Raw genomic sequence first — 24,459 nt, 5'->3', positions numbered from 1 at the left:
GGTCGACTATACGGGGAAAGTGTGACTGGAGTTGCCCAGCGATGCATCACCCCAGAGGAGGGTCGAATGATTCTTAATGATATCCACTCGGGGACCTATGGTCACCATGGGTCCTCTCGGACAATCGTGGCCAAAGCATACCGAGCGGGTTTTTACTGGCCACGAGCAAATGAAATGGCAAAGGAAATAGTTGACAAATGTGAGGGATGCCAATTCTACTCCAACATGTCTCACAAGCCTGCTTCAGCCTTGAAAACCATTCCACTCGTCTGGCCATTTGCGGTTTGGAGGCTGGATATGGCTGGACCCTTGAGGACTGGCAGAAGTGGTCTCACTCACTTGCTCGTTGCAGTCGACAAGTTCACTAAATGGATTGAAGCCAAACCCATCAAGAATCTTGATTCGAGAACTACCGTCAGCTTCGTTGGAGAGTTAATATTCAGATATGGAGTCCCGCACAGCATCATCACGGACAATGGTTCAAATTTTGATTCAGATGAGTTCAGAGCTTTCCGCGCTTCCCAGGGCACCAGTGTGGACTACGCTTCAGTCACTCACCCTTAATCGAATGGACAAGCAGAAAAAGCAAATGGTTTGATCTTACAAGGGTTGAAGCCCAAATTGATGCGAGACCTCAAACATGCAGCTGGTGCCTGGGTGGATGAGTTACCTTCAGTACTGTGGGGCCTGAGGACAGCGCCAAATTGGTCGACTGGCCGGACTCCTTTCTTCCTGGTTTATGGAGCCGAGGCCGTGCTACCGACTGATTTACTCCATAATGCCCGCAAGTGGAGCTCTTCTCGGAGGCAGAAGCAGAACAAGCCCGTCAAGACGCTGTTGATCTTTTAGAAGAAGAGAGAGAGATGGCCCTGATCAGGTCGACCATCTATCAGCAAGACCTTCGTTGGTTCCATGCTAGGAATGTAAGAGGTCGAGCATTTCAGGAGGGGGACCTGGTTCTCCGAGTGGATCAGCAACGTCCACACAAGCTTGCTCCCGCCTGGGAGGGCCCCTTCATCATCACCAAAGTGCTCCACAACGGTGCATATCACCTGTACGATGTGGAACACAAGAAAGACGAGCCGCGCGCCTGGAATGCGGAGCTTCTCCGCCACTTTAACACTTAAGCATTCAGACTGTCGAGATGTAATAAGAAGTACCTTACAGTTTGTTTATCAAAGACATGGTTTTGCAGTCTCCTAAATGATTGTTATTACTTATACATGTGTCCAAAATCTCCCAGTGGGTGGATTAGCCGCGAATCCGATTCGCCTAAGTTTCAAAAAAACAAAATCCTACCGAGTGGAGAGCAATCCTCCCACTCGGGGGCTTAGCTGCAGTCCAGTACTCGCCTAAGTTTGAAAAATCCTACTGAGTGGAGAGCAATCCTCCCACTCAGGGGCTTAGCTGCAGTCCAGTACTTGCCTAAGTTTGAAAAATCATATCGAGTGGAGAGCAATCCTCCCACTTGGGGGCTTAGCTGCAGTCCAGTACTTGCCTAAGTTTAAAAAATCCTACCGAGTGGAGAGCAATCCTCCCACTCGGGGCCTTAGCTGCGGTCCAGTACTCGCCTAAGTTTAAAAAATCCTACTAAGCGGAGAGCAATCCTCCCACTCGGGGGCTTAGCTGCAGTCCAGTACTCGCCTAAGTTTAAAAAATCCTACCGAGTGGAGAGCAATCCTCCCACTCAGGGGCTTAGCTGCAGTCCACTACTCGCCTAAGTTTGAAAAATCCTACTGAGTGGGGAGCAATCCTCCCACTCGGGGGCTTAGCTGTAGTCCAGTACTCGCCTAAGTTTGAAAAATCCTATCGAGTGGAGAGAAATCCTCCCACTCGGAGGCTTAGCTGCAATCCAGTACTCGCCTAAGTTTAAAAAATCCTATCGAGTGGAGAGCAATCCTCCCACTCGGGGGCTTAGCTGCAGTCCAGTACTCGCTTAAGTTTAAAAAAATCCTATCGAGTGGAGAGCAATCCTCCCACTCGGGGGCTTAGCTGCAGTCTAGTACTCGCCTAAGTTTAAAAAGTCCTACCGAGTGGAGAGCAATCCTCCCACTCGGGGGCTTAGCTGCAGTCCAGTACTCGCCTAAGTTCAAAAAATCCTATCGAGTGGAGAGCAATCCTCCCATTCGAGGGCTTAGCTGCAGTCCAGTACTCACCTAAGTTAACAAAATCCCACAGAGTGGAGAGAAACCCTCCCACTCGGGGGCTTAGCTGCAGTCCAGTACTCGCTTAAGTTTAAAACACGCTCCATCCTTATCCGCAAGGATGACGAGGTGCAGGTCGACCACGACCTTATCCTCAGAGCTACGGCACAAATACAACGTCCGCTCCATCCTTATCCGCAAGGATGACGACGTGCAGGTCGACCGCGACCTTATCCTCAGAGCTACGGCACAAATACAACATCCGCTCCATCCTTATCCGCAAGGACGACGAGGTGCATGTCGACCGCGACCTTATCCTCAGAGCTGCGGCATAAATACAACGTCCGCTCCATCCCGATCCGCAAGGACGACGAGGTGCAGATCATGGACGACACTGAGTGCCCTTCTCCATGATCCACTCGACTGAGCTGCACCACAAAGTCAGTAGCAATTCAGACTGAAGAATCAAATTCCACTCAAAGTCAAAGATTCAAAAGCAACAAAATCCAGATAAATCCTACGAGATTCTAGACAACAGTTTAAAGTACTCAGGCATCCGGCCCGAAGGAGTTTTAACGGTAACAAAACCACTCGTCATACCGAGGCAAATTTAATCAGATCATAAAAAGTTTGTTCACTCCACGGGAGAAGGACTGGCAGGCTCGACGAACTCGTCCAGGTCGATTTCGTCTGCAATTCATGTAGCAGCAGCAATGAAGGTCTCCATGAAGGACCGGAAGTCAAGTTTCTTGGTGTTGGCAACCTTGATCGCTGCTAACTTTTCTTCCTTGGCCTCCTTGCAATGGACATGCACAAGAGACAGAGCTACATCAGCACCACAGCAAGCAGATGACTTCTTCCACTCCTGCACTCGACCAGGGATCTCATTGAGTCGAGTGATCAAAGACTCGAGGTCATTCTGGAGCGTCTCCCATGGCCAAAGCGCTGAGTAAATCCGTGACACCGCAACCTTCAGGCGAGCAAGGTAGTCCGTAACACTGGCAATACGGGATTCCAGTCAGAGCACGTTCATGGCAGCTTCATCACCGACAGGGGAAATAATGGGGTCCAAGCCTGTCTCGATCCGCCTAGTTTCTTCCTCAAAGTTTTGACAGAATTCTACAAATGCAAAGAAATAATTAGTCGGCGGTTTTATAGTGAATCGACGATAGCTAAACAATCGGATAAGGAAAAATACCTTCGAGCATAAGGAATAACTTCTTGGCGAGTGCCCCCAGATAAGCCTCCAGGTCATTTCTCTTACGAGAAATGCCTTCAATCTTCTCTTTTAAAGCAACTTTGTCTTTCTTCAGACGGGTCACTTCTTTGTTGGCTTCGGTAAGAGATGCCTTCAGCTTGGCGTTATCTTCCTCCAGCGCCCCGACTGAAGCCAGCTTCTTATTGGTGAGTGTTGTTTCTCCTTAGCCTCCTTCTGCGCAGCAGCAAGATCAAGGTCCTTTTGCGCCAGAGCTTGCTTAATATTCTATGAAAAATATACACTCGGGTCAAAGAGAAGAACGAGGAGATAGCTTGTGGGATGGTCAAGATTGACAGTCGACAGGTTGTTACCTTCCGTACCAGCTGCTTCGTCTTTGGATTTTTGCAAGTTCTGATTAGCCAACTCCAAGTCAAGGTTGAGCTGTCTCTACTTCTCCTCGAAATCGACAAACTTGGAGATGAGCTCACAGGATTTCTGCAGTCAGCAAAAAGATACATTAATGGACAGAATCAAAGATTATTCGCTTCCGAGTGAAAAGAACTCTAAGACTACTGCAGAATCAAACATTCAACAGTAGTCTCGGGGACTACACCCAGTGGGTGCACTTAGCGTGCCCCTACTGGTTTAGATTCCACTCGACATGGTCCACCCAGACTGAGTGGAAGAAGAAAAAAAACACGATGACCAGCAATAGTCATTCTCAGACCCCAACCGACTGCCCGCAGTCGACCGCGGTCTCGGGGACTACACCCAGTGGGTGCACTCTGCGTGCCCCCACTGGTTCAGGTTCCACTCGACATGGTTCGCCCAGACCGAGTGGAAGAACTGAAGGATAAGATATTTTTATCAAGGCCCCCGCTGAATCACACATTCGATGGCGGCCTCGGGGACTACACCCAGTGGGTGCACTCTTTGTGTCCCCACTAGTCCAAAAACTACAATCGACATAACCTAGTCAACTCAACTGGAAAAATTATTCGACATAAATTGAAACACCTAGTGGGTGTGCAGATGCAAACTGTAGACTAACAGATGGATGCACAAAGAAGAGTTTTTTCAAGTAGCATATCCTAACAAAACAAGCGTCAAGATAGGAGTTCAGTCGAAAACCAACTTACCTGGACATTGGCTCGGAGGGCTGCACTGGCATCATAAGCAACTTGACTATTCTCGTGCACGGTCTTCACCCGCTCCATCATCAGGACCGCTTGGCGTATGGCTTCTGCAGCAGCGCTTGCCTGCTCCTCCGGGACATGATGGGTGGTGAAGAATGGAGTCGGCGGTTCAGTCACGGTAGCCTGAGAATCCGAGGCGTGACGTTGAACAGATGAAGCAGGGACTGGCACAGTTGACGATGAAGGGCGTTCACTCGACACTGGAACAGCAAAGGTGACAGAAGTCCGGTTCACATCTCCAGGCTATTGAACCACTGGCTCCGTCACCGGCATCGATTGAGACGTTTGGCCAGCAGATGCCTTCTTGCTCGAAGCCTTGCCCCTCCTTCCCATGGCCCGCTGCGGCACGTCTTCCTCATCATCTATAAGTTCAATGACATTGGGTGGAGCTACAGAGCAATCAATTACAGAAGTTCACTCGACCATCAAAAGAGCAGATTAAGTAATGACAGAACGACAAAGAGTTATACCTGCATGTGAGGTGACCGCGTCTTCCATCTCCTCATCATCGTCATCTTGGTAAATAGAAGTCTCAGAGGCAGCACTACAAAATTCAGAATTCACTCGGTCAAAACAAGAAAGTGAATCGACCAAAGTTTGAGTCATGCAAAAACTAAAGAGTTGAGCTCAGTAATTACCCAGAAGCGATGGGGACAGACACTTTAATCTTGGGCAGAGCCTTCTGGGGTTTTGACGTCACGACTTTGGGCTGCTTAGGAGCTTTTTCAGTCAGCACAGGAGAAGACGTCCGAGTACGCTTTAAGGGCTGTCCAGTCGGAGGAGTCGTTTTGCCCCGAATGTTTGCTGGATCCTGCCTCTGTTTGCAGCGCCTTTCTGTGCGAGGCGGAGAGTCGACCTCCTCGCCACTGCTCGAGTCCTCGCTCTCCTTGTCTCCTCCTCCGTCAGAGTGCCAGTCGCCGCTGTCACCCCCGCTCACCTCTCCCTCCTGCTCCTGCTCTTTGTTGGGCATCGAGTACATTTCAGTGAAGATCTGCAAAGGATAGAGTCGAGTGGATATCAATCAGTTTCAAGAGCTAACACATATCAGAGCAAGATACACTCGGAAGGAAAGAATTGGACCTTGTCAGGTTCAGTGGTGTTGTCGAGTGGAGGAACCCTCCTGGACCCCCTGGGGTTGTCCTTATTCCCAGTGATGCCTTGCAACCACAGCGCCACCGTCTCCTCGTTGACTTCCTCTGGGTGGATTCGAGTGTTGTCCTCAACGCCCGAGTACATCCACATTGGATGGTCACGAGCTTGGAGCGGCTGGATGCATCGACTTAGAAATGCTTCTAACAAATCCATGCCAGTCACGCCGTCGCGGAAAAGTTGGACCACTCGCTCAACCAGCATAGCAACCTCCTCTTTCTCCGCTGGAGTCACTCTCAAGGGAGAAGGCTTCTCGACTCGCTCGGTGGAAAACGGAGGAAGACCAGATGACTGACCCGGGGTTGATTCATCCTTACAATAGAACCAGGTCGACTGCCACCCCCTGACTGACTCGAGAAGAATCATGGCAGGGAAAGTGCTTTTGTTTCTCATCTGGATCCCTAAACCCCCACACATCTGGATCACATGTGTCCTCTCATCACTCGGATTGGCATTTTTTACCGACTGAGAGCGGCAGGTGAAAATGTGTTTGAAGAGGCCCCAGTGCGGTCGACAACCTAGAAAGTTCTCGCACATGGACACATAGGCAGCGAGGTATGTGATAGTATTGGGGGGAAAGTGATGAAGCTGGGCTCCGAAGAAGTCCAGAAAACCCCGGAAGAAAGGATGGGGAGGCGAAGAAAAACCACGGTCGACATGGGTCGCAAGGAGGACGCACTCACCCTCTTGCGGTCGCGGCTCGGTCTCATCCCCAGGAATCCGCCAGGACTCGTGGGCGATCAGCCCCCCGTCAACCAGATCCTCCATGTCTTCTTTCAAGATCGTCGACCGGATCCAGTCACCCTGAATCCAGCCGGGCGGCAGAGCAGATCTCGACGACGACCCGCCCCAGCTCGTCTTCTTCCCCTTCGCTTTCGTCGTCGCCTTCTTTGTGCGCTCCAGAGCAACGGTCTTGTCCTTCCCCATTGCGGTAGATCGAGCTCGGGCTAGGCGGCGGCACCGAGAGCAGAGGCAGAAGCAAAGTGGAGCAGAGGAGGAAAGGGGAGAATGGGTCGCACAACATGAAAGCATCGGCTTCGCCTTATATGGCCCCGTTCCCCGAGTGACTAACTGGTGGACCCAAACGATCTTGTCAAATCCCGCAATAGGCGCGCGCGCAGTACGTGGCGAAAAAGGTGGCCCTGTCTAATCTACTCCGATTACCACGGCCCTCTTTGCCCCATGCGCTTCCCCAAATTTTGAATCCCCGCCAGATCCAGAAACGGCAGAGCAGTCAATCATACCGAAGATTTTATGCAACACTAGCAGTCGAAACTCATCAGCAGAAATTTCACTCGACAATCTATGAATGGCTCAAGGCGACTCAAAACGAAGTCGAAGCTGTTGCATGGTTCACCAATCCAGTAATATGCTTCCGCGGCATAAAGGTTGGGTCGGAACCATCATCAACTCCATTTTCCACTCGAACCCAGAACCATTCGGGGGCTAATGACGATGTCGTGTACCTAGGGTATGGTAATAGACCTGATCTAAGCACCCCACCCAAGAACACTGCCCTACAGTCAAAGACAATCAAAGGTCAGCAAATTCTACCGACTCGAATCACCTCAGTGCATGAACACTCGACCAACATCTCCACTCGGATATCCCAATTCCATTCGACTAGTATATCATCACTCAACCATACAAGAACCACTCGGAGTATGGAAGGTCTAAAGTCACTCTAGATAGAAACGGTCGGGCATTCACTCTGCAGCATTAACGATCAGTTATATGACTTTATTACTGACGTTACCGGTAACGCCTCATCTTTATGTACATTGAACCCTATGTAACGGGGGGTGGCTGGGGTCCTGGCGCACTCTATATAAGACACCCCCTCCTCTGGGACAAGGGTTCGCACCCCCTATAACTTCACGCATAATCCAATCAACCAGCCTCTGGGCACCAAGACATAGGGCTGTTACTTTCTCTGAGAAGGCCTGAACTCGTAAATCTTGCATGCACAACTTCACCGTAGCTAGGATCTTGCCTCCTCATACCTACCCCCCATTCTACTGTCAGACTTAGAACCACGACAGGCTGCTCGCGAGGTGTAGATGGACTGGACTTGGAGCTCGTGCTTGGGCGGATCTGATTGGGCGGAGCTCCCGCTCCTGGTAGGCGATGGTGGCCCGGTCCTGGTGGTTCCCATAGGCAATGAGGTCCCTCTACCCGTGGGTGTCGTGGTCGATGGTGGTGGTTGGGGCATCGTTACCTTGTCGGGTAGATCGACGTCTACCGGTGGTAAAACCGGCAGACCTCGGGGCAGGGGTCCTGATTTGTGCATCTCGGATCTATGGGTAACAAACGACAAGTGAGACAGTATTTACCCAGGTCCGGGCCCTCTCGAAGTGATAATACCCTACGTCCTGATTTGATTGTATTGATGATTGTGTATCGAGTACAAGCTTGATCTACCTCGAGATCATAAGTTTTGTTCTAACCCTAAGGCTAGGTGGGTGTAATTGTGATCGTAATGATCTGGAATATATCCATTGACTAGCCTAGCCGCGGCTTATATAATGTATCGGAGGCCTGGGGTAGCTAGAATCCTCGTCGGATACGTCAGTGTAGAGGAGTCCTTGTCTTGATCACCAATTCTTGTGGAATCTTTCCTCGTATATGTCATGGGCTGCCTGAAGTGGCCCATTAGTGAACCACCATGGGGGTCCTCGCCCCAGCCCTCTGATCGGGAGATGACGTGGTGAGTGCCCCCTAGTCTAGGACACCGTCGACGTCGATGGCCACAAGCATGGGGTCGTGCGATCTTACTCTATGACGGTCGTCGGTAGTCATGGGGTTGTGTCTTCCCTAGTCCAGTGTGAGTAGCTGGCGACGCAGGCGTGGGCGCCTTCTACCCTGGAGGGTTTGACCCTGATCCTTGTCTGATGTCAGGCTAGGAGTGGAAGGAGACGCGTTCTACTCTTCCTACTATGGTTGGTGCATTATGATGTGAGCGGGTGGTGGTGTCTCGGACATGGATGCCGAGGTAGCGGCCCCGCATGGCAGTCAACATGGTTGGCTCCCAGGCGAGTTCCATGAAAGCGTTGGTGGCTTTCCCTCTTGGTCGTGTGGGCGGAGAGAGGTGTAGCGATGGGTGGCCTTGGCGTGCTCTCTGTTTGTGAGTGGCGACACCCCGACCCGAATCCGAGGATCTGAATTCGTCGCACTTGTCTTGTAGACCTCGTGGTGGCACACGGGAGCTACCAAGCGAAAGTTCCACGCTTTGGCAGCAACGACGGCGACGCTCATGGGTGCCACTCCCTTCTTAAAGACGTCATCGTGGAGCCTTTCTTAATGTCAGGGTCCCAGGTGAAGATCCTTTTCCAGTGTGGACACAACAGCGGTGACGCTCATGGGTGCCACTCCCTTCTTAAAGACGTCATCGTGGAGCTCCTCTTAATGTCAGGGTTCCAGGTGAAGATCCTTTTCCAGTGTGGACACAACAGTGGTGACACTTAGCGTCGTCCTTCCTCCCGAGGACGTTGTTGTGGGGCTTAGGTGTTCTGAGGCTTAGTGTGGCGTTGCACTTAGATTTTTCTGTGTTTTCTTTCGGTAGCATGTGTTCTGCATGGTCCGGTTATCCTGCGATCGGAGTTATATGTGGGTCACCTCATCACCTAATTGTGTACTTTATTCTATTGTTGCTTTGTCGACAAAGCGGGGCGAAAGCCTGGTTCAGAAATATCTTGCCTTTTTTCATGGATACCACTCAAAGAAATTTGTTACTACTTGCACGGCCGGTGGGGCTTAGCGGACCCGTTTCGGGCCAGGGATGGCCTGGTATGCCCCGCTGCCGTGTCCGGTCGGCTACTGCGACAGTGCCAGAGGCGCGGGCTTCTCGCACGACGACGGTGGAGGTGGTTCCCTTCCGCTCGGTCTTGGTGCTGCTGCTCTCGTCCCGTGGCGCTTCTCTCCGGTCTTCTCGGCCTCGTGTTGGTGCTCGTAGTGAGACGGCGTGGGTGGCGGCGCAAGCGCGATGGCGCATTGGGCGGTGGTTTGGATGGTAGGCTCCGGATGGGCGGTGATGTTTGGTGTGTGGGAGAAATCCTTACCGGTTCGTCCGGCCCCGATGCGGTGACACCGGTGGGTGCCACCATTCCTTCTTGAAGGGTGTCGGTGGTAGCCATCCCTCACTTTCCTTCGCATACCGGTCGAAACCCTAGTACTCGTCCGGGCAGCAGTGTCGTCGGCGCCGCATACCTTCTTGGAGGTGCTGCTTGGTACGCGGCACTTGGAGCCTCGAGCTGTGGTGGGGTGTTTTCGGAGGGCGCAGCGGTGGCGGGCCTTCCGCGCTTTGTCGAGCTGCCGTTGTTGGCATTTATTTCTTCTTCTTTTCTGTCTTTGGGCTTGATGTCTGCTCGCCCAGCGTCGTGATGTGTACGATGTTAGTTGGTTGATTTGGAATACAAAGCGGGGAAATCCCTTTTGGGTAAACTTTTCGATTTCCAGCGCGTTGTACTACTTCTCTATCTCTGTCTTGCATGGTCCAGATACAGAAAATTAGTCAATGTCTCAATGAACGAGTAAAGCTATCTATCCAGTATCCACTCGCTCGCGCTCGCGCACGCAGCACGCTACAGCGCCGCGGCTAGCAGCTGCGGCTGCGGATTACGCATCCCGGTCAAAAATGGCCACTCCCTCCGCGCCACGTCTCCACTCCCCCATGCCTATCCTCTTCCTCGCCGCCGGTCCGCTCGCCGCCGTCCACTTCTCTGCCCGCTGCCGCCTCCGCCTCCGCCTCCGTATCCCCCACGTCGCCACCGCCGCCGGCGCTGCCACCACTCCGGGAAACAGCTTCGCCGTCGAGGACTACCTCGTCGCCAACTGCCACCTCACCCAGCCGCAGGCCGTCAAGGCCTCCAAGAACCTCGCCCACCTCAAGTCCGCCTCCAACCCCGACGCCGTCCTCGCATTCCTCGACGGCCTCGGCTTCTCCCCCAAGGAGGTCGCCGCCGCCGTCGCCTCCAACCCGCGCATCCTCTGCGCCCGCATCGAGCGCTCCCTCGCGCCCATCTCCGCGGAGCTCCGCACCCTCGGCCTCTCCACCTCCCAGGTCGCCCGCCTCGCCAAGATCGCCGGCCGCTACTTCCTCTGCCGCAGCTTCGTGTCCAAGGTGCAGTTCTGGCTCCCCCTGTTCGGCTCCCCGGAGAGGCTGCTACAGGCCAGCGACTGGAACTACTGGCTCCTCACCTCCGACCTCGAGAAGGTGGTCGAGCCCAACGTCTCCTTCCTCAGGCAATGCGGGCTAAGTGCTTGTGATATTTCCAAGCTGCTCGTGGCCGCGCCGCGTCTGGTCACCATGCACCCCGAGTACGTCCAGGACTCCGTCAGGCGGGCCATTGAGCTCGGCGTGCCACCGGGCTCCCAGATGTTCCGGCACGCGATCTCCACCGCCGGCTGCATCGGCCAGGAGAAGGTGGACGCCAAGATCGCCGTCCTCAGGGAGACGCTGGGGTGGTCGAAGGAGGAGGTGAGCCTGGCCATCAGCAAGGCGCCGCGGATCCTGGTCGCCTCCGAGGAGAGGCTGCGCCGCAACGCCGAGTTCCTGGTCAAGGAGGTCGGGCTGGAGCCGCAGTACATCGCGCGCCGGTCGGTGCTGCTCATGTACAGCCTCGAGAGGAGGCTCATGCCCCGGCATCTCGTGGTGAAGCTCCTCAAGCAGAGGCGGCTGATCGAGGAAGACCGGTGCTTCTTCAACGTGGTGGCGCCGACGGAGGAGAAGTTCTTGGAGAAGTTCGTTGTCCCCTTCGAGGAATGTATCCCGGGCCTCGGCGATGCTTACGACGCTGCCTGTGCCGGCAAGGAGCCGGTGAAAGCTGAGTGAGCAGTGGGTGACTAGAAGAGGATTCTGGAGGTGTGCTTTGGTGTGTATAACCTCAATTCTACTGATGAACAATACCAGATTCATGGCCATTTAGTGTAGGTTGATTACAGTCGACAGCAACGAGGTGGATGTTCATAATTTTGGAACTTGGAAGTGGTCATTACTGATTGAATAATGGATTTGGTGTAAAACTCTGAGCAAACATGTCTATTTGGTTCTGTCTAGTTTACAGAAGATGAACATCGCCATCTTGCATATGCGTGCAATGCTTCAAAAGTGTTTAACGCAGTGGTCAATTCTTATTGTGCATATCTGAATTGCTCTTAGCCCTAAAGTAATGCCCCTGCACAATACATTAAACCTAAATAGGAGTAGCTGGCTTCAGTATAAAAAAAATACTTTGGGAGTGTATATTTTGTAAGTTGCTTCAAATATTTATATACCTCAGTCGCCTTTTTAAGCCTTTGGACCAACATCCAACAATTCACATCTCATCTAACTTTTTGTATATCAGCTATCGATTCAAACTTGCACTGAAGTTGCATGATCTGGAAAGTATAAATTTAGACAAACCAAGGTGCAATTTCAGGTGACTGAGATTTATGAAACCTTTCGGAGCATCCCTGGGTCTGTATGCAACCTTTCGAGTGGCTGCATTTTGTTTAGTGATTGCTTCTTAAGTTGGATAATGCTCCGTTGCCCTGTCTAGATAGCCAACAGTGTGATGAGAGAAGTCCATAGCACTCCCTAAACTTGTCCGGGTGTACTATACAATACCAAACTTTGCTTTGCAGTTTACCCCTCTGAACTATGAAAACCCTTCTTCCTTATTTAGCCGGTTTTGACCTGTTTGGCTACAGTTTTGTCCTAGTCAGTGGTGCCACATCGCATATTTTCTCCCCTCTGTTATGTCATTTCTCCCTCCTCACAACTAAAATTAAAATAGAAGGTTTCTCTCAAATCGTATGCCAATAGATTGTCAGTGAATTACGCTCGATTTACTGGCATTTTTGGAAGTTAAAAAATAGGTTGTCTGAATTTTGAACCCAAAAGTTGAGCTTGAAACTAAAACAAGAAGTTTCTCTCAACCAGTATGTCAGATTTATCTAAAATATCACCATATTGGTCCATGACCTAGGTTTAACATGCTTCAGTCTCAAGTTTGATTTTTGGGTTCAAAATTCAGACAACAACATATGTTTCTATACAAATCATTGTAAATTAATCATAGTTCGGTGAACATTATACTAAATTTTTACAGGTAACTAAACTATAGTTTGAAAGAAACGTGTAATTTTGGTTTTAGTTAGAGAGAAAATATGTGATATGACACTGGTAACTAAGAAAAAACTGGAGTCAAACATATCAAGTAAAGGGAGAAGGAACGTTGTAAAGTACAAAGTTTCACGGGTAAAGTGAACCAAATCAAATTTATGGTTGTACTTGTAAGGTGTATCATATGACAAGTGTAAGAGGGTCGCTCAGACTTCTTTGTAGTGCAATGACCACTCTGACAAAATCACCATTGTTAGTAATTGCTTTTTTAGGGTTTTCTTTCTTATAAGAAACACTTACCACAATGCAGACATGCACACACGCTCACACCACCACCACCACCACACACCCACACACACTCACACAACAACTACCGAAAATCAAAGTTGTGGAGCTTCGAGATCGATGAACTCATCACAGTCGGCTATCTAGGAAAAAATATTGCCTACCAGTGTAAGATTAATCGACATTAATGGGACACTAAAGTGCCAAACGCGAGGTTTGATCATGATCAACTGGAGTACCGCAACCCTCTTAAGGCATCTCCAACGCCGACCCTCAAAAACACCTGCAATCGTTCGGGCCTAGCTGTCCAGACGTAATTTGCCATCCAATATGGTATCCCGACGGTCCGCGGGCGGTCCGGTTGTCCGAATTTTCCAAAAACAGAAGCAAACCGAGGAGGGGGCGGGGGGGGGGGGAGCGGGGGGCTTTGCAGGAGTCTAGACCGCCTCCACGTAGAACTCCGACACTTGGACACACCACGTTGTATAGCCCAGACGCACTGTCCCAGATGACCAAGGGCAGACCATTTACACTCAGACATTGTTGGATGAAGTTCAAGGGCACAATGCTTGGGACCGCAGACTCGGGTATCATTGAATTTGGAATTGACGAGTTTAAAAAACTTGTTGAACATTAAGTTATCTAGGATGTAATATTTATATTTGAAACTATTGTTGCACTGGCGATATTTGCATGTTATTTATGGTTGTATTATGCTAATTTTTATAATTATTTTGAGGGTTGCAAATTTAAGAAATAAGAAAATAGGGCAAACATTTAGCAGACAGGATTGGATAGCCGACTCCTGTATCCGTGTCCGCGGACGTGTCTAGACTAGTCCGCGGACAAAAGTGGTGTCCATTTTGGGGTCAGCGTTGGAGATGCCTTTAGACCTAAATATCGAATCATTTGATTCTCTTGCTTATTTAACTGCATAATCCTTTCAATTTTTTTCGTTGTATAAACCTTTTGAGACTGTATGTTTTGATGAAGGTGTGTGAGCTTAGGCTGAATAGTGAAACTTTTGTAGAATAGAATAGAATAGTGACATTTTTTTGAGAACACATGTAATTTTATTCATACTCATAACAATTATAGGTACACTGATTTGGATCTAAAATATAAGAAAACACAAAGTAACTCCTATAACTAAGAATTGTTGGAAATATGCCCTAGAGGCAATAATAAAGTGGTTATTATTATATTTCCTTGTTCATGATAATTTTCTATTGTTCATGCTATAATTGTATTAACCGGAAACCGTAATACATGTGTGAATACATAGATCGTAATATGTCCCTAGTAAACCTCTAGTTGACTAGCTCGTTGATCAATAGATGGTCATGGTTTCCTGACCATGGACATTGGATGTCGTTGATAACGGGATCACATCATTAGGAGAATGATGTGATGGACAAGACCCAATCCTAAGCATAGCACAAGATCGTGTAGTTCGTTTGCTAAAAGCTTTTCTAATGTTAAGTATCATTTCCTTAGACCATGAGATTGTGCAACAACCGGATACCGTAGGAATGCTTTGGGTGTACCAAACGTCACAACGTAACTGGGTGGCTATAAAGGTGCACTACATGTCTCTCCAAAAGTATCTGTTGGGTTGACACGAATCGAGACTGGGATTTGTCACTCCGTATGACGGAGAGGTATCTCTGGGCCCACTCGGTAATGCATCATCATAACGAGCTCAATGTGACTAAGGAGCTACCCACGGGATCATGCGTTACGGAACGAATAAAGAGACTTGCGGTAACGAGATTGAACGAGGTATAGAGATACCGACGATCGAATCTCGGGCAAGTAACATACCGATGGACAAAGGGAATTGTATACGGGATTGATTGAATCCCCGACATTGTGGTTCATTCGATGAGATCATCGTGGAACATGTGGGAGGCAACATGGGTATCCAAATCCTGTTGTTGGTTATTGGCCGGAGAGATGTCTCGGCCATGTCTACATGGTTCCCGAACCCGTAGGGTCTACACACTTAAGGTTCAGTGACGCTAGAGTTGTTATGGGAAATAGTATGTGGTTACCGAAGGTTCTTCGGAGTCCCGGATGAGATCCCGAACGTCACGAGGAGTTCCGGAATGGTCCAGAGGTAAAGAATTATATATGGGAAGTCCAGTTTCAGTTGCCAGAATGGTTTCGGGGGTTATCGGTATTGTACCGGGGCCACCGAAAGGTGTCCGGGGGTCCACCGAGTGGGGCCACCTGCCCCGGTGGTCCAAGTGGGCTGAATAAGGGTGGGAACTAGCCCCCTAGTGGGTTGGTGCATGATACATCTCCAACGTATCTATAATTTTTTATTGTTCCATGCTATCATATTATCTGTTTTGGATGTTTAATGGGCTTTAATTTACCTTTTATATTATTTTTGGGACTAACCTACTAACCAAAGGCCCAGTGCAAATTGCTGTTTTTTTTTGCCTATTTCAGAGTTTCACAGAAAAGGAATATCAAACGGAATCCAAACGGAATGAAACCTTCGGGAGAGTTATTTTTGGAACAAACATGATCCAGGAGACTTGGAGTGGGCGTCAAGAAAGAAGCGAGGAGGCCACGAGGCAGGGAGGCGCGCCCAAGGGGGCTAGGCGCGCCCCCCACCCTCGCGGGCCCGTCGCAGCTCCACCGACGTACTTCTTCCTCCTATATATACCCATATACCCTGAAAACATCCAGGAGCACCACGAAACCCTATTTCCACCTCCGAAACCTTCTGTACCCGTGAGATCCCATCTTTGGGCCTTTTCCGGCGCTTTGCCGGAGGGGGAATCGATCACGGAGGGCTTCTACATCAACACCGTAGCCTCTCTGATGATGTGTGAGTAGTTTACCACAGACCTTCGAGTCCATAGTTATTAGCTAGATAGCTTCTTCTCTCTCTTTGGATCTCAATACAAAGTTCTCCTCGATTCTCTTGGAGATCTATTCGATGTAATTCTTTTTTCGGTGTGTTTGTCGAGATCCGATGAATTGTGGGTTTATGATCAAGATTATCTATGAACAATATTTGATTCTTCTCTGAAATCTTTTATGCATGATTTAAATATCTTTGCAAGTCTCTTCGAATTATCAGTTTGGTTTGGCCTACTAGATTGATCGTTCTTGCAATGGGAGAAGTGCTTAGCTTTGGGTTCAATCTCGCGGTGTCCTTTCCCAGTGACAGCAGGGGCAGCAAGGCACGTATTGTATTCTTGCCATCGAGGATAAAAAGATGGGGTTTATATCATATTGCTTGAGTTTATCCCTCTACATCATGTCATCTTGCCTAATGCGTTACTCTGTTCTTATGAACTTAATACTCTAGATGCATGCTGGATAGCGATCGATGTGTAGAGTAATAGCAGTAGATGTAGAATCGTTTCGGTCTACTTGTCGCAGACATGATGCCTATATACATGATCATGCCTAGATATTCTCATAAGTATTCGCTATCTATCAATTGCTCGACAGTAATTTGTTCACCCACCATAGAATTTGCTATCTTGAGAGAAACCACTAGTGAAACCTATGGCCCCCAGGTCTATCTTCCATCATATTATTTCCTTATCAATTTGCTATTTCTATTACCGTTTATTTTGCAATCTTTATTTTCCAATCTATATCATAAAAATACCAAAAATATTTATATTATTATCTCTATCATATATCACTTTCATAAGTGTCCGTGAAGGGATTGACAACCCCTTTATTGTGTTGGTTGCGAGGTTCTTGTTTGTTTGTGCAGGTACTAGGTGACTTGTGTGTTACCTCCTACTGGATTGATACCTTGGTTCTCAAAAACTGAGGGAAATACTTGCGCTACTGTGCTGCGTCATCCTTTCCTCTTCAAGGGAAAACCAACGCATGCTCAAGAGGTAGCAAGATGGATTTCTGGTGCCTTTGCCGGGGAGGTTGAGGGAGTCCTGGACTAAGGGGTCCTCGGGCGTCCGGCCTGTTATCCACGGGCCGGACTGATGGGCTGTGAAGACATGAAGGTTGAAGACTGCACCGTGTCCGGATTGGACTCTACTTGGCGTGGAAGGCAAGCTTGGCGACCAAAGATTCCTTCTTGTGTAACCGACTCCATGTAAACCCTAGATCCCTCGGTGTCTATATAAACCGAAGGGGGTAGTCCGGAAAGGACAACACATATACTCATTACCATACCCACATAGGCTAGACTTCTAGGGTTTAGCCCTTACGATCTCGTGGTAGATCCACTCTTGTAATACTCATATTCATCTATATCAATCAAGCAGGACGTAGGGTATTACCTCCATAGAGAGGGCCCGAACCTAGGTAAACATCATGTCCCTCGTCTCCTGTTACCACCGATCCTACACGCACAGTTCGGGACCCCCTACCCGATATCCGCCGGTTTTGACACCGACATTGGTGCTTTCATTGAGAGTTCCACTGTGTCGTCGATAAAAGGCTCGATGGCTTGCCTTGTCATTAAAGACAATATTACCGCAGGGGTAGTTTTGGCCTCGGGCCAAACCCTCCGGCTGGGTGACTTTACTATGATCGCCCATTTGGCCGCGGAGCCGACGATGACCTCTCGGGCCATCAAAAATCCCCTTCGCATCAACTCCGAGCATTCCAAGCAGATGGATCCAGTTGAGTTTTCGTCCTTAAACGAGCTCCTAGATCACATCGCCGCTTTGGGAATCGTCACAGATTACGATCAGATCGGGCCTAAAACCGATCAGGGAGAAACCGAAACCCCATCGGTCACCCACCAGATCACGGCAGTCCTGGAGCAGGACGGCGAGTCTTCTTCTATATTGAAGACGGACTATGTTTGGGTCTCCGTTCATGAAGAACCGGATACTCACCCGCGAAAGGACGCAACCAGCCCTCCGAACATAGCATCGGACGGTAGTTCCAAACAATCAGAAGATATTTCGGAACTCAGACTGTCTAGTCCAGAAGGTCGTCGGACTCCGGACAACCGGTTAGGTCAGGGTTCGAATTTAATTCCACCCACCCACCCGGACATAGAGGCTCTCATGAGCATAAAACAACAATCTCGGGAGAAGGTCCACCACTTTTGGGCCATATTCCTCCTTGTCAAGGACAAGGTAAAGGATTGCCATGACGAGGACGCAATATCAGCGTTCTGCAAAAACTGTGCGGATGAAGGAATCCTCAACGCCATCAATCGCCGCCGCATACTAAAATTTGCTGACTTAGCAACCACCGTACAAAATTACTGCACGATGGAAAGCGCCTGGGAAACTTGGGCAGCTCGCTGGGAACCACCAGCCCCAACCCAACTTCCCCTACAGGCGAAAAGGGCATACCCTCGTGGCACGCCCAATCCAACATTCAAAAAACACAAAGCCACTATACGGCACGCCACTGTTCTGGAAGGGTGGCTCGATGGCCCATGCAAAATACATACAACAATAGATACCGTGGCAACCCACAGCCTTAGAGCATGTTGGATACTACGACAGGTAGCCAAGAGCGGCGAGGACATCCTTATCAAGGACGTCCCAGAACAACACCCCCTAGAAGACGACGACCCAAGAGTATTGACAGTCTTCGAGACATTCGCTTCAAATAACAAGCGCAAAAGGGCACTTCGCGAGCTCAACGAAGTCTGCCAAATTGCTGTAATAAACCCATGGAACAACACGGCTATAACATTCAACGCCGGTGACGAACCAAAGTACAGAACAACACGAGCACCAGCTGCGTTAGTCCTCAGCCCCATCGTGGATGGGTTTCGACTCACCAAGGTCCTCATGGACGGCGGCAGCGAACTAAATCTCATTCATGAGGACACACTCCATAAAATGGAAATAGACAGGAGCCGCATCAAACAAAGTAACACAACCTTCCAGGGAATTATTCCTAGTCGGGAGGCGCGGTGCGCAGGCAAAATCACACTTGACGTGGTATTCGGCTCACCGGAGAACTATTGGTCTGAAGAAATAACCTTCCAAGTGGCCCCTTTCAGCAGCGGATATCACGCCATGTTGGGGCGGGATGCTTTTACAGGCTTCCAAGCTATACCTCACTACGGATATATGAAGCTCAAAATGCCCGGACCAAACGGTATAATCACTCTCGTCAGTGATCCGGACATAGCACTCCGGGCTGAAAACAAAACCACATCCCTAGCCCTGGAGGCGCTATCTGAGGCCCTTGCGGCCGAAGAATTAACCGCACTACGCTCCACAGTGGACAGGGACGATGTGATCCTCGACAAACGCCCCAAATCCACCTCGTTCAAACCGACAGAAGAAATAGTCAAATTCCAGGTCCACCCAACGTACCCCAAGAAGACAGCATCCATTGGAGCTCAACTGAACCCAACAGTTGACGCCGCACTACGAGAATTCTTGCGCGAAAACTGGGACATTTTTGCCTGGCGCCCTCCGGACATGCCAGGGATCCCACGCAAGCTGGCCGAACATAGCCTCAATATATTAAAGGGGTTTAAACCGGTTAAGCAGACATTGCGGTGCTTTTCCGAACCCAAGCGACAAGCCATGGGGGAGGAGCTGGCCAAACTCATCGAGGCCGGATTCATTAGAGATATCAAACATCCGGACTGGCTGGCAAACCTGGTGATGGTACCAAAGAAGGACAAATCATGGAGCATGTGCGTTGATTTCAAAGACCTCAACAAAGCGTGCCCTAAGGATCCCTTCCCCCTCCCCCGCATTGATCAAATCATTAACGCCATCGCAGGGCACGACTCACTGTGTTTCCTCTATGCATACTCCGGATACCATCAAATCAAAATGAAGGAATCCAATCAAGCTGCAACAGCATTTATTACCCCATATGGGCCATTCTGCTTCAATACCATGCCCTTTGGGCTCAAGAACGTCGGCGCCACATATCAACGCATGATTCAAACATGACTGGAGAAACATATTGGCAAAACAGTAGAAGCTTACGTTGATGACGCCGTCATCAAAACCAGGCACGTGGAAACACTAATAGACGACTTATGTCGTACATTCGACAACCTCAGGGCGTATGACATTAAGCTCAACCCGGAAAAGTGTGCCTTCGGTGTCCCCGCTGGAAAACTGTTGGGCTTTATCGTTTCCAATAGAGGAATCAAAGCAAACCCAGCCAAAATTCGGGCTTTGTCACAATTGGCTAAGCCAACAGACCTTAAGCAAGTTCAAAAACTCGCAGGTTGCATGGCATCTCTAAGCCGCTTTATCTTTAGATTAGGAGAAAAGGCACTGCCTCTCTATCGCCTTCTACGGCGAACATACCACTTCAAGTGGGACGGACGCGGCAACAGCCGGACTGGAAGAAATAAAAACCCTTCTTGTGAGCAATCCAATCCTGGCCGCACCAAACTCCGGCGAACTGATGTCATTGTACATATCGGCAACACATCAGGTGGTGAGCGTCGTACTCGTTGTCGAACGAGAACAGGACAGACATAAATTCCCGCTTCAGAAGCGAGTATACTACGTATCTACTGTCCTTGCACCATGCAAATCCCGGTACCCTCATTATCAAAAATTAGCATACGCGGTCTTCATGGCATCCCGGAAGCTCCGTCACTACTTCCAGGAGTGTTCGATCACGGTGGCCTCCGAAGTACCACTCAATGACATTATAAAAAACCGCGATGCTACGGGCCGGATTGCCAAATGGGCCATCGAGCTCCTGCCATTTGACATTACATATAAACCACGTCAAGCTATCAAATCCCAAGTACTGGCCGACTTCATCGCCGAATGGACAGAGGCCGAACTCCTTTAAGAGTACGACACATACTCCAATTGGGTCATGTACTTTGACGGCTCCAAAATGCTGGCAGGGTTAGGAGCGGGTGTCGTTTTAACGTCCCCTACTGGAGACATCATCCAGTACGTTCTCCAAATACTATACACAGACTCCAATAATGCAGCCGAATACGAGGCCTTATTGCATGGTCTCCGGATGGCTGCCTCCATGGGCATACAACGCCTAGAAGTGCGCGGGGACTCAAACCTTGCAATATCTCAAATAAATGGAGATTTCGACGCTAAAGATCCGAAGATGGCAGTGTATCGTAACACAGTCATAAAAATGTCGGCCCGGTTCGAGGGACTCGAGTTCCATCATGTGGCTCGAGAAAGTAATCAAGCGGCGGACGTTCTTGCTCGCATTGGCGCTAAGCGCGACCCCGTCCCACCCAATATCTTCCTGGAAAGGCTCTTTAAGCCATCTGTGGTATGGCAGGGGAAAACGGCAACACTAGTACGGACCCAAACATAACCCCAGATCCCGGAAACATCGACATAACACCGTCGGCGCATCCCATCATGGCAGTCATTGCCCCATGGACCGAACCCTTCCTGGCCTACCTTAATAGGAAGGATCTTCCTGAGGCCCGCCGCATTGTTCGACGCTCGGAGGCCTACAAGGTTCATGATGGAGAGCTCTATAAGAAAAGCGCCACCGGAGTCCTTCAATGATGTATATCCGAGGAAGAGGGGTGGCAGCTCTTGGCTGAAATTCATGCCGGACTCGGCGGTCACCACGCCGCAGCTCGGGCCCTTGTTAGCAAGGCCTTCCATACAGGATTTTATTGGCCGACGACCCAAGCGGATGCACAAGACCTACTCCAACGTTGCGTCGGATGCCAACTCTTTGCCAATCAAAGCCATATGCCCCCACTGCCCTACAAACAATCCCCATCACTTGGCCTTTCGCGGTCTGGGGACTCGACATGGTTGGACCCCTTAAAGGGGGAAGCCATAAGAAAAAATACCTGCTGGTTATGGTGGACAAATTCACTAAGTGGATAGAGGCTAAACCGGTCAAAACGGCTGAGTCCGGCCCGGTGATAGACTTCATATCCGATGTTGTGCACCGTTATGGTGTCCCACACAGCATCATCACTAACAACGGCTCCAATTTTAAAGTCGATGAGGTAAAAACCCGGTGTACTAATATGGGTATTAAACTCGATTACACCTCTGTCTACCACCCACAAACCAACGGTCAAGTCGAACGTGCCAACGGTCTTATTATGAGCGGCATCAAGCCCAGACTAGTGCGGTCTTTGAAAGAATCAGACAAGCACTGGGTTGAGGAGCTCGACTCCATACTCTGGGGGCAGCGGACCATGCCCAACCGTACTACCGGGTACACACCTTTCTTCATGGTGTAGGGTGCAGAGGCTGTATTGCCCTGCAATATTATTCACGACTCACCTAGAGTGCGTATGTATGAAGAGAGAAAAGCCGAGCTCGATCGGCAGGATAGCCTAGATTCCCTGGAGGAGGAACGTGATTTTGCAAAAGCCCTCTCAGCAGTTTACCAACAGCAGGCTCGAAGATATCAAAGCAGAGAAGTACGGGACAAGACTTACAATGTCGGCGAACTCGTTCTACGCCTCCCGGAGAAGAAAAAGGACAAACTCAAGCCCAAATGGGAGGGTCCCTTCATAATTGATGAAGTTCTCACCGGATGAGCGTACCGTCTTCGTGATGCATCAGACAATCGCCTTGAGCCGAACCCCTGGAACGCGGCCAGCCTCCGGAGATTCTACGCCTAGCGCTAAACCCATTGTTCATCTCCTCCTCCCCTATAGTTTCCATTATTTTTTCTCTCTTTTCCAATTACTTTCTTTTTTCTCGCTTTAAAAGCTTTAAGTGCGGCTAGACCACACACCATTGGCACATACATCTTTAAACATGTACGCCACTTGTACCTGGGGGCTTCTCGGACAGAAGTTCTTGTCATTCCTTGAGCATCAAGCTCCTCACATATGAGTTTTCCCATATGTACCTTTTCTTTGCCATTATATGCATCGATGTGACTTAAGTTGTGGCCAAGCTGGGTTGCCTGGCTCCTGTGCTTATGCCCTACGTTCCCGTTAGTTCGGCTAGGGCATAAAGGGAGCACCTCTGCGATTGTTACCGCTGGATCATACGGATGCGTACCTCAGACTGGGTGAAGCCAAAAGCTAGCTTTCTTAAGGGAATATCCGGTCGGTGAATTAAGATGTTTTCTAAACTCACTCCACTATGCACCCCCAGAAGTTATACAAACTGTGGTGCTTGCATCACAATTCAGACATGTACATTAAATGCATGCACACCCAGGGAAAGGAACCCTTAACAGAACTATTCTCTCTAGAAGATGTTTCTTATGATATCAATGTAATATAACATAGCTAGCCGGATACAACTTGTCTATTCAAGCAACTATGACCCCTACGCCTAGTTTTCCAAGCATAACCCGGCCTATTCGGCCGCGACGGTATTTGGAAACACTCCGCACCTTAGAGTCCGGAGGTTGAAGTGAAAAGGTCTGCCATGACAAATGATATACAATTCAGCTAGATGAGGAAAGTGCACAGTCACTTGGGCTCGAACACCTCTTCCTCTACACCTTCCAACAGGCAGTCTAACTTACAATCCTGTTGAGAATATTTGGCGGCCGCCGCTACTTGGTCATATACTATACTAACGGGAATTTCTTCCCCATTCGGCCCTACCGGCCCGACACGAGCCATGTGATTAGGATCCAGCTTGGTATAGCGCGTCTTCACCATGGCCCAGGCCTCTCGCGCACCCTCTCGACAAGCAGATATCTTCCACAGCCGGATACGCCGCCGCGCTCCTTTGAATAGCTCTACTAGCTTCTCCATGCTTCCTGGAGAGGAGTCGGATGGCCATAAAGCCTTGGCTACACTTCGCATAGCCTGCCGAGCTTGCTCGTGCAACTGCGACAGCTCCTGCAAAAGATCATTTGATGATCCGAACATTTCCTCTTCGGGGCAGTTCGTCAACACACCTGCAATTATAGCTATATCAGCTACCGCTACCTCCAAACTGTTGTAAGATAAAGCGGCCACATACTGAATATGCCGCCTCGGAGCTTCTTGTTCTCCATCATAGAGTCGGCTAGCTGCGCTAGCACATCTTTCAGTTCTTCGCCTAGGTTGATGTTCGAATCCTGGAGTTTCCTTTTCTCTTCAACGACCTTTGTCAATACACACTCGCCCACTGCTAGCAGCTTTTTGGCTCTGTGTTCTTCACTTCGAGCGGCATCAAGCTGCTCTCGTACTTGGTCTAAACGACCCAACACAAAGATTAGAACCCAGATTAACACTATCGGTGTAGCCTTATGAATTTTTGATGGAGGAAAATATTACCTGGAGATGCCTTGTATTTCTCCAGTTCGGCGTTAGCAGCAAGCAGCTGGCGCTGACACCTTTCTAGTTCCTGAGCCAGTTGGGTATTCTTCTCCGTAAGAACATGGTTGTACATTGATCCTTAAATCAGTTGTTTCAACTCCTTTAAGTCTCGGGGGCTACTGGCATATGGTTGTCATAGCCAGACAAAGCGAATTTACCTGCACATCTTTCAAATGTTGCTTTGTGGCCCTGCTAATCCCATC

General features: G+C 49.6%; 1 protein-coding gene across 1 annotated transcript; it reads left to right on the top strand.

Annotated features, from left to right (window-relative positions):
• Nucleotides 1-10,218: 10,218 nt before the first annotated feature.
• Nucleotides 10,219-11,735, top strand: LOC125514597 (uncharacterized). The gene has a single exon (XM_048679931.2). It carries the CDS (start codon nucleotides 10,321-10,323, stop codon nucleotides 11,515-11,517), a length of 1,197 nt encoding a protein of 398 aa, XP_048535888.1. The 5' UTR covers nucleotides 10,219-10,320; the 3' UTR covers nucleotides 11,518-11,735.
• The last annotated feature ends 12,724 nt before the right edge of the window (nucleotides 11,736-24,459 follow it).

The sequence above is a fragment of the Triticum urartu genome, chromosome 6A (assembly GCF_056163025.1).
Source record: "Triticum urartu cultivar PI428250 chromosome 6A, HENAU_Tu73, whole genome shotgun sequence".
In the NCBI taxonomy this organism is placed as follows: Eukaryota; Viridiplantae; Streptophyta; class Magnoliopsida; order Poales; family Poaceae; genus Triticum; species Triticum urartu.
The sequence above is the reverse complement of the archived record's forward strand: the minus strand, read 5'-3'. Positions and strand labels throughout refer to the sequence as shown.

Coding starts and splice junctions, on each gene's coding strand:
- LOC125514597 (XM_048679931.2), top strand. CDS start 10,321: ATGGCCACTCCCTCCGCGCCACGTCTCCACTCCCCCATGCCTATCCTC.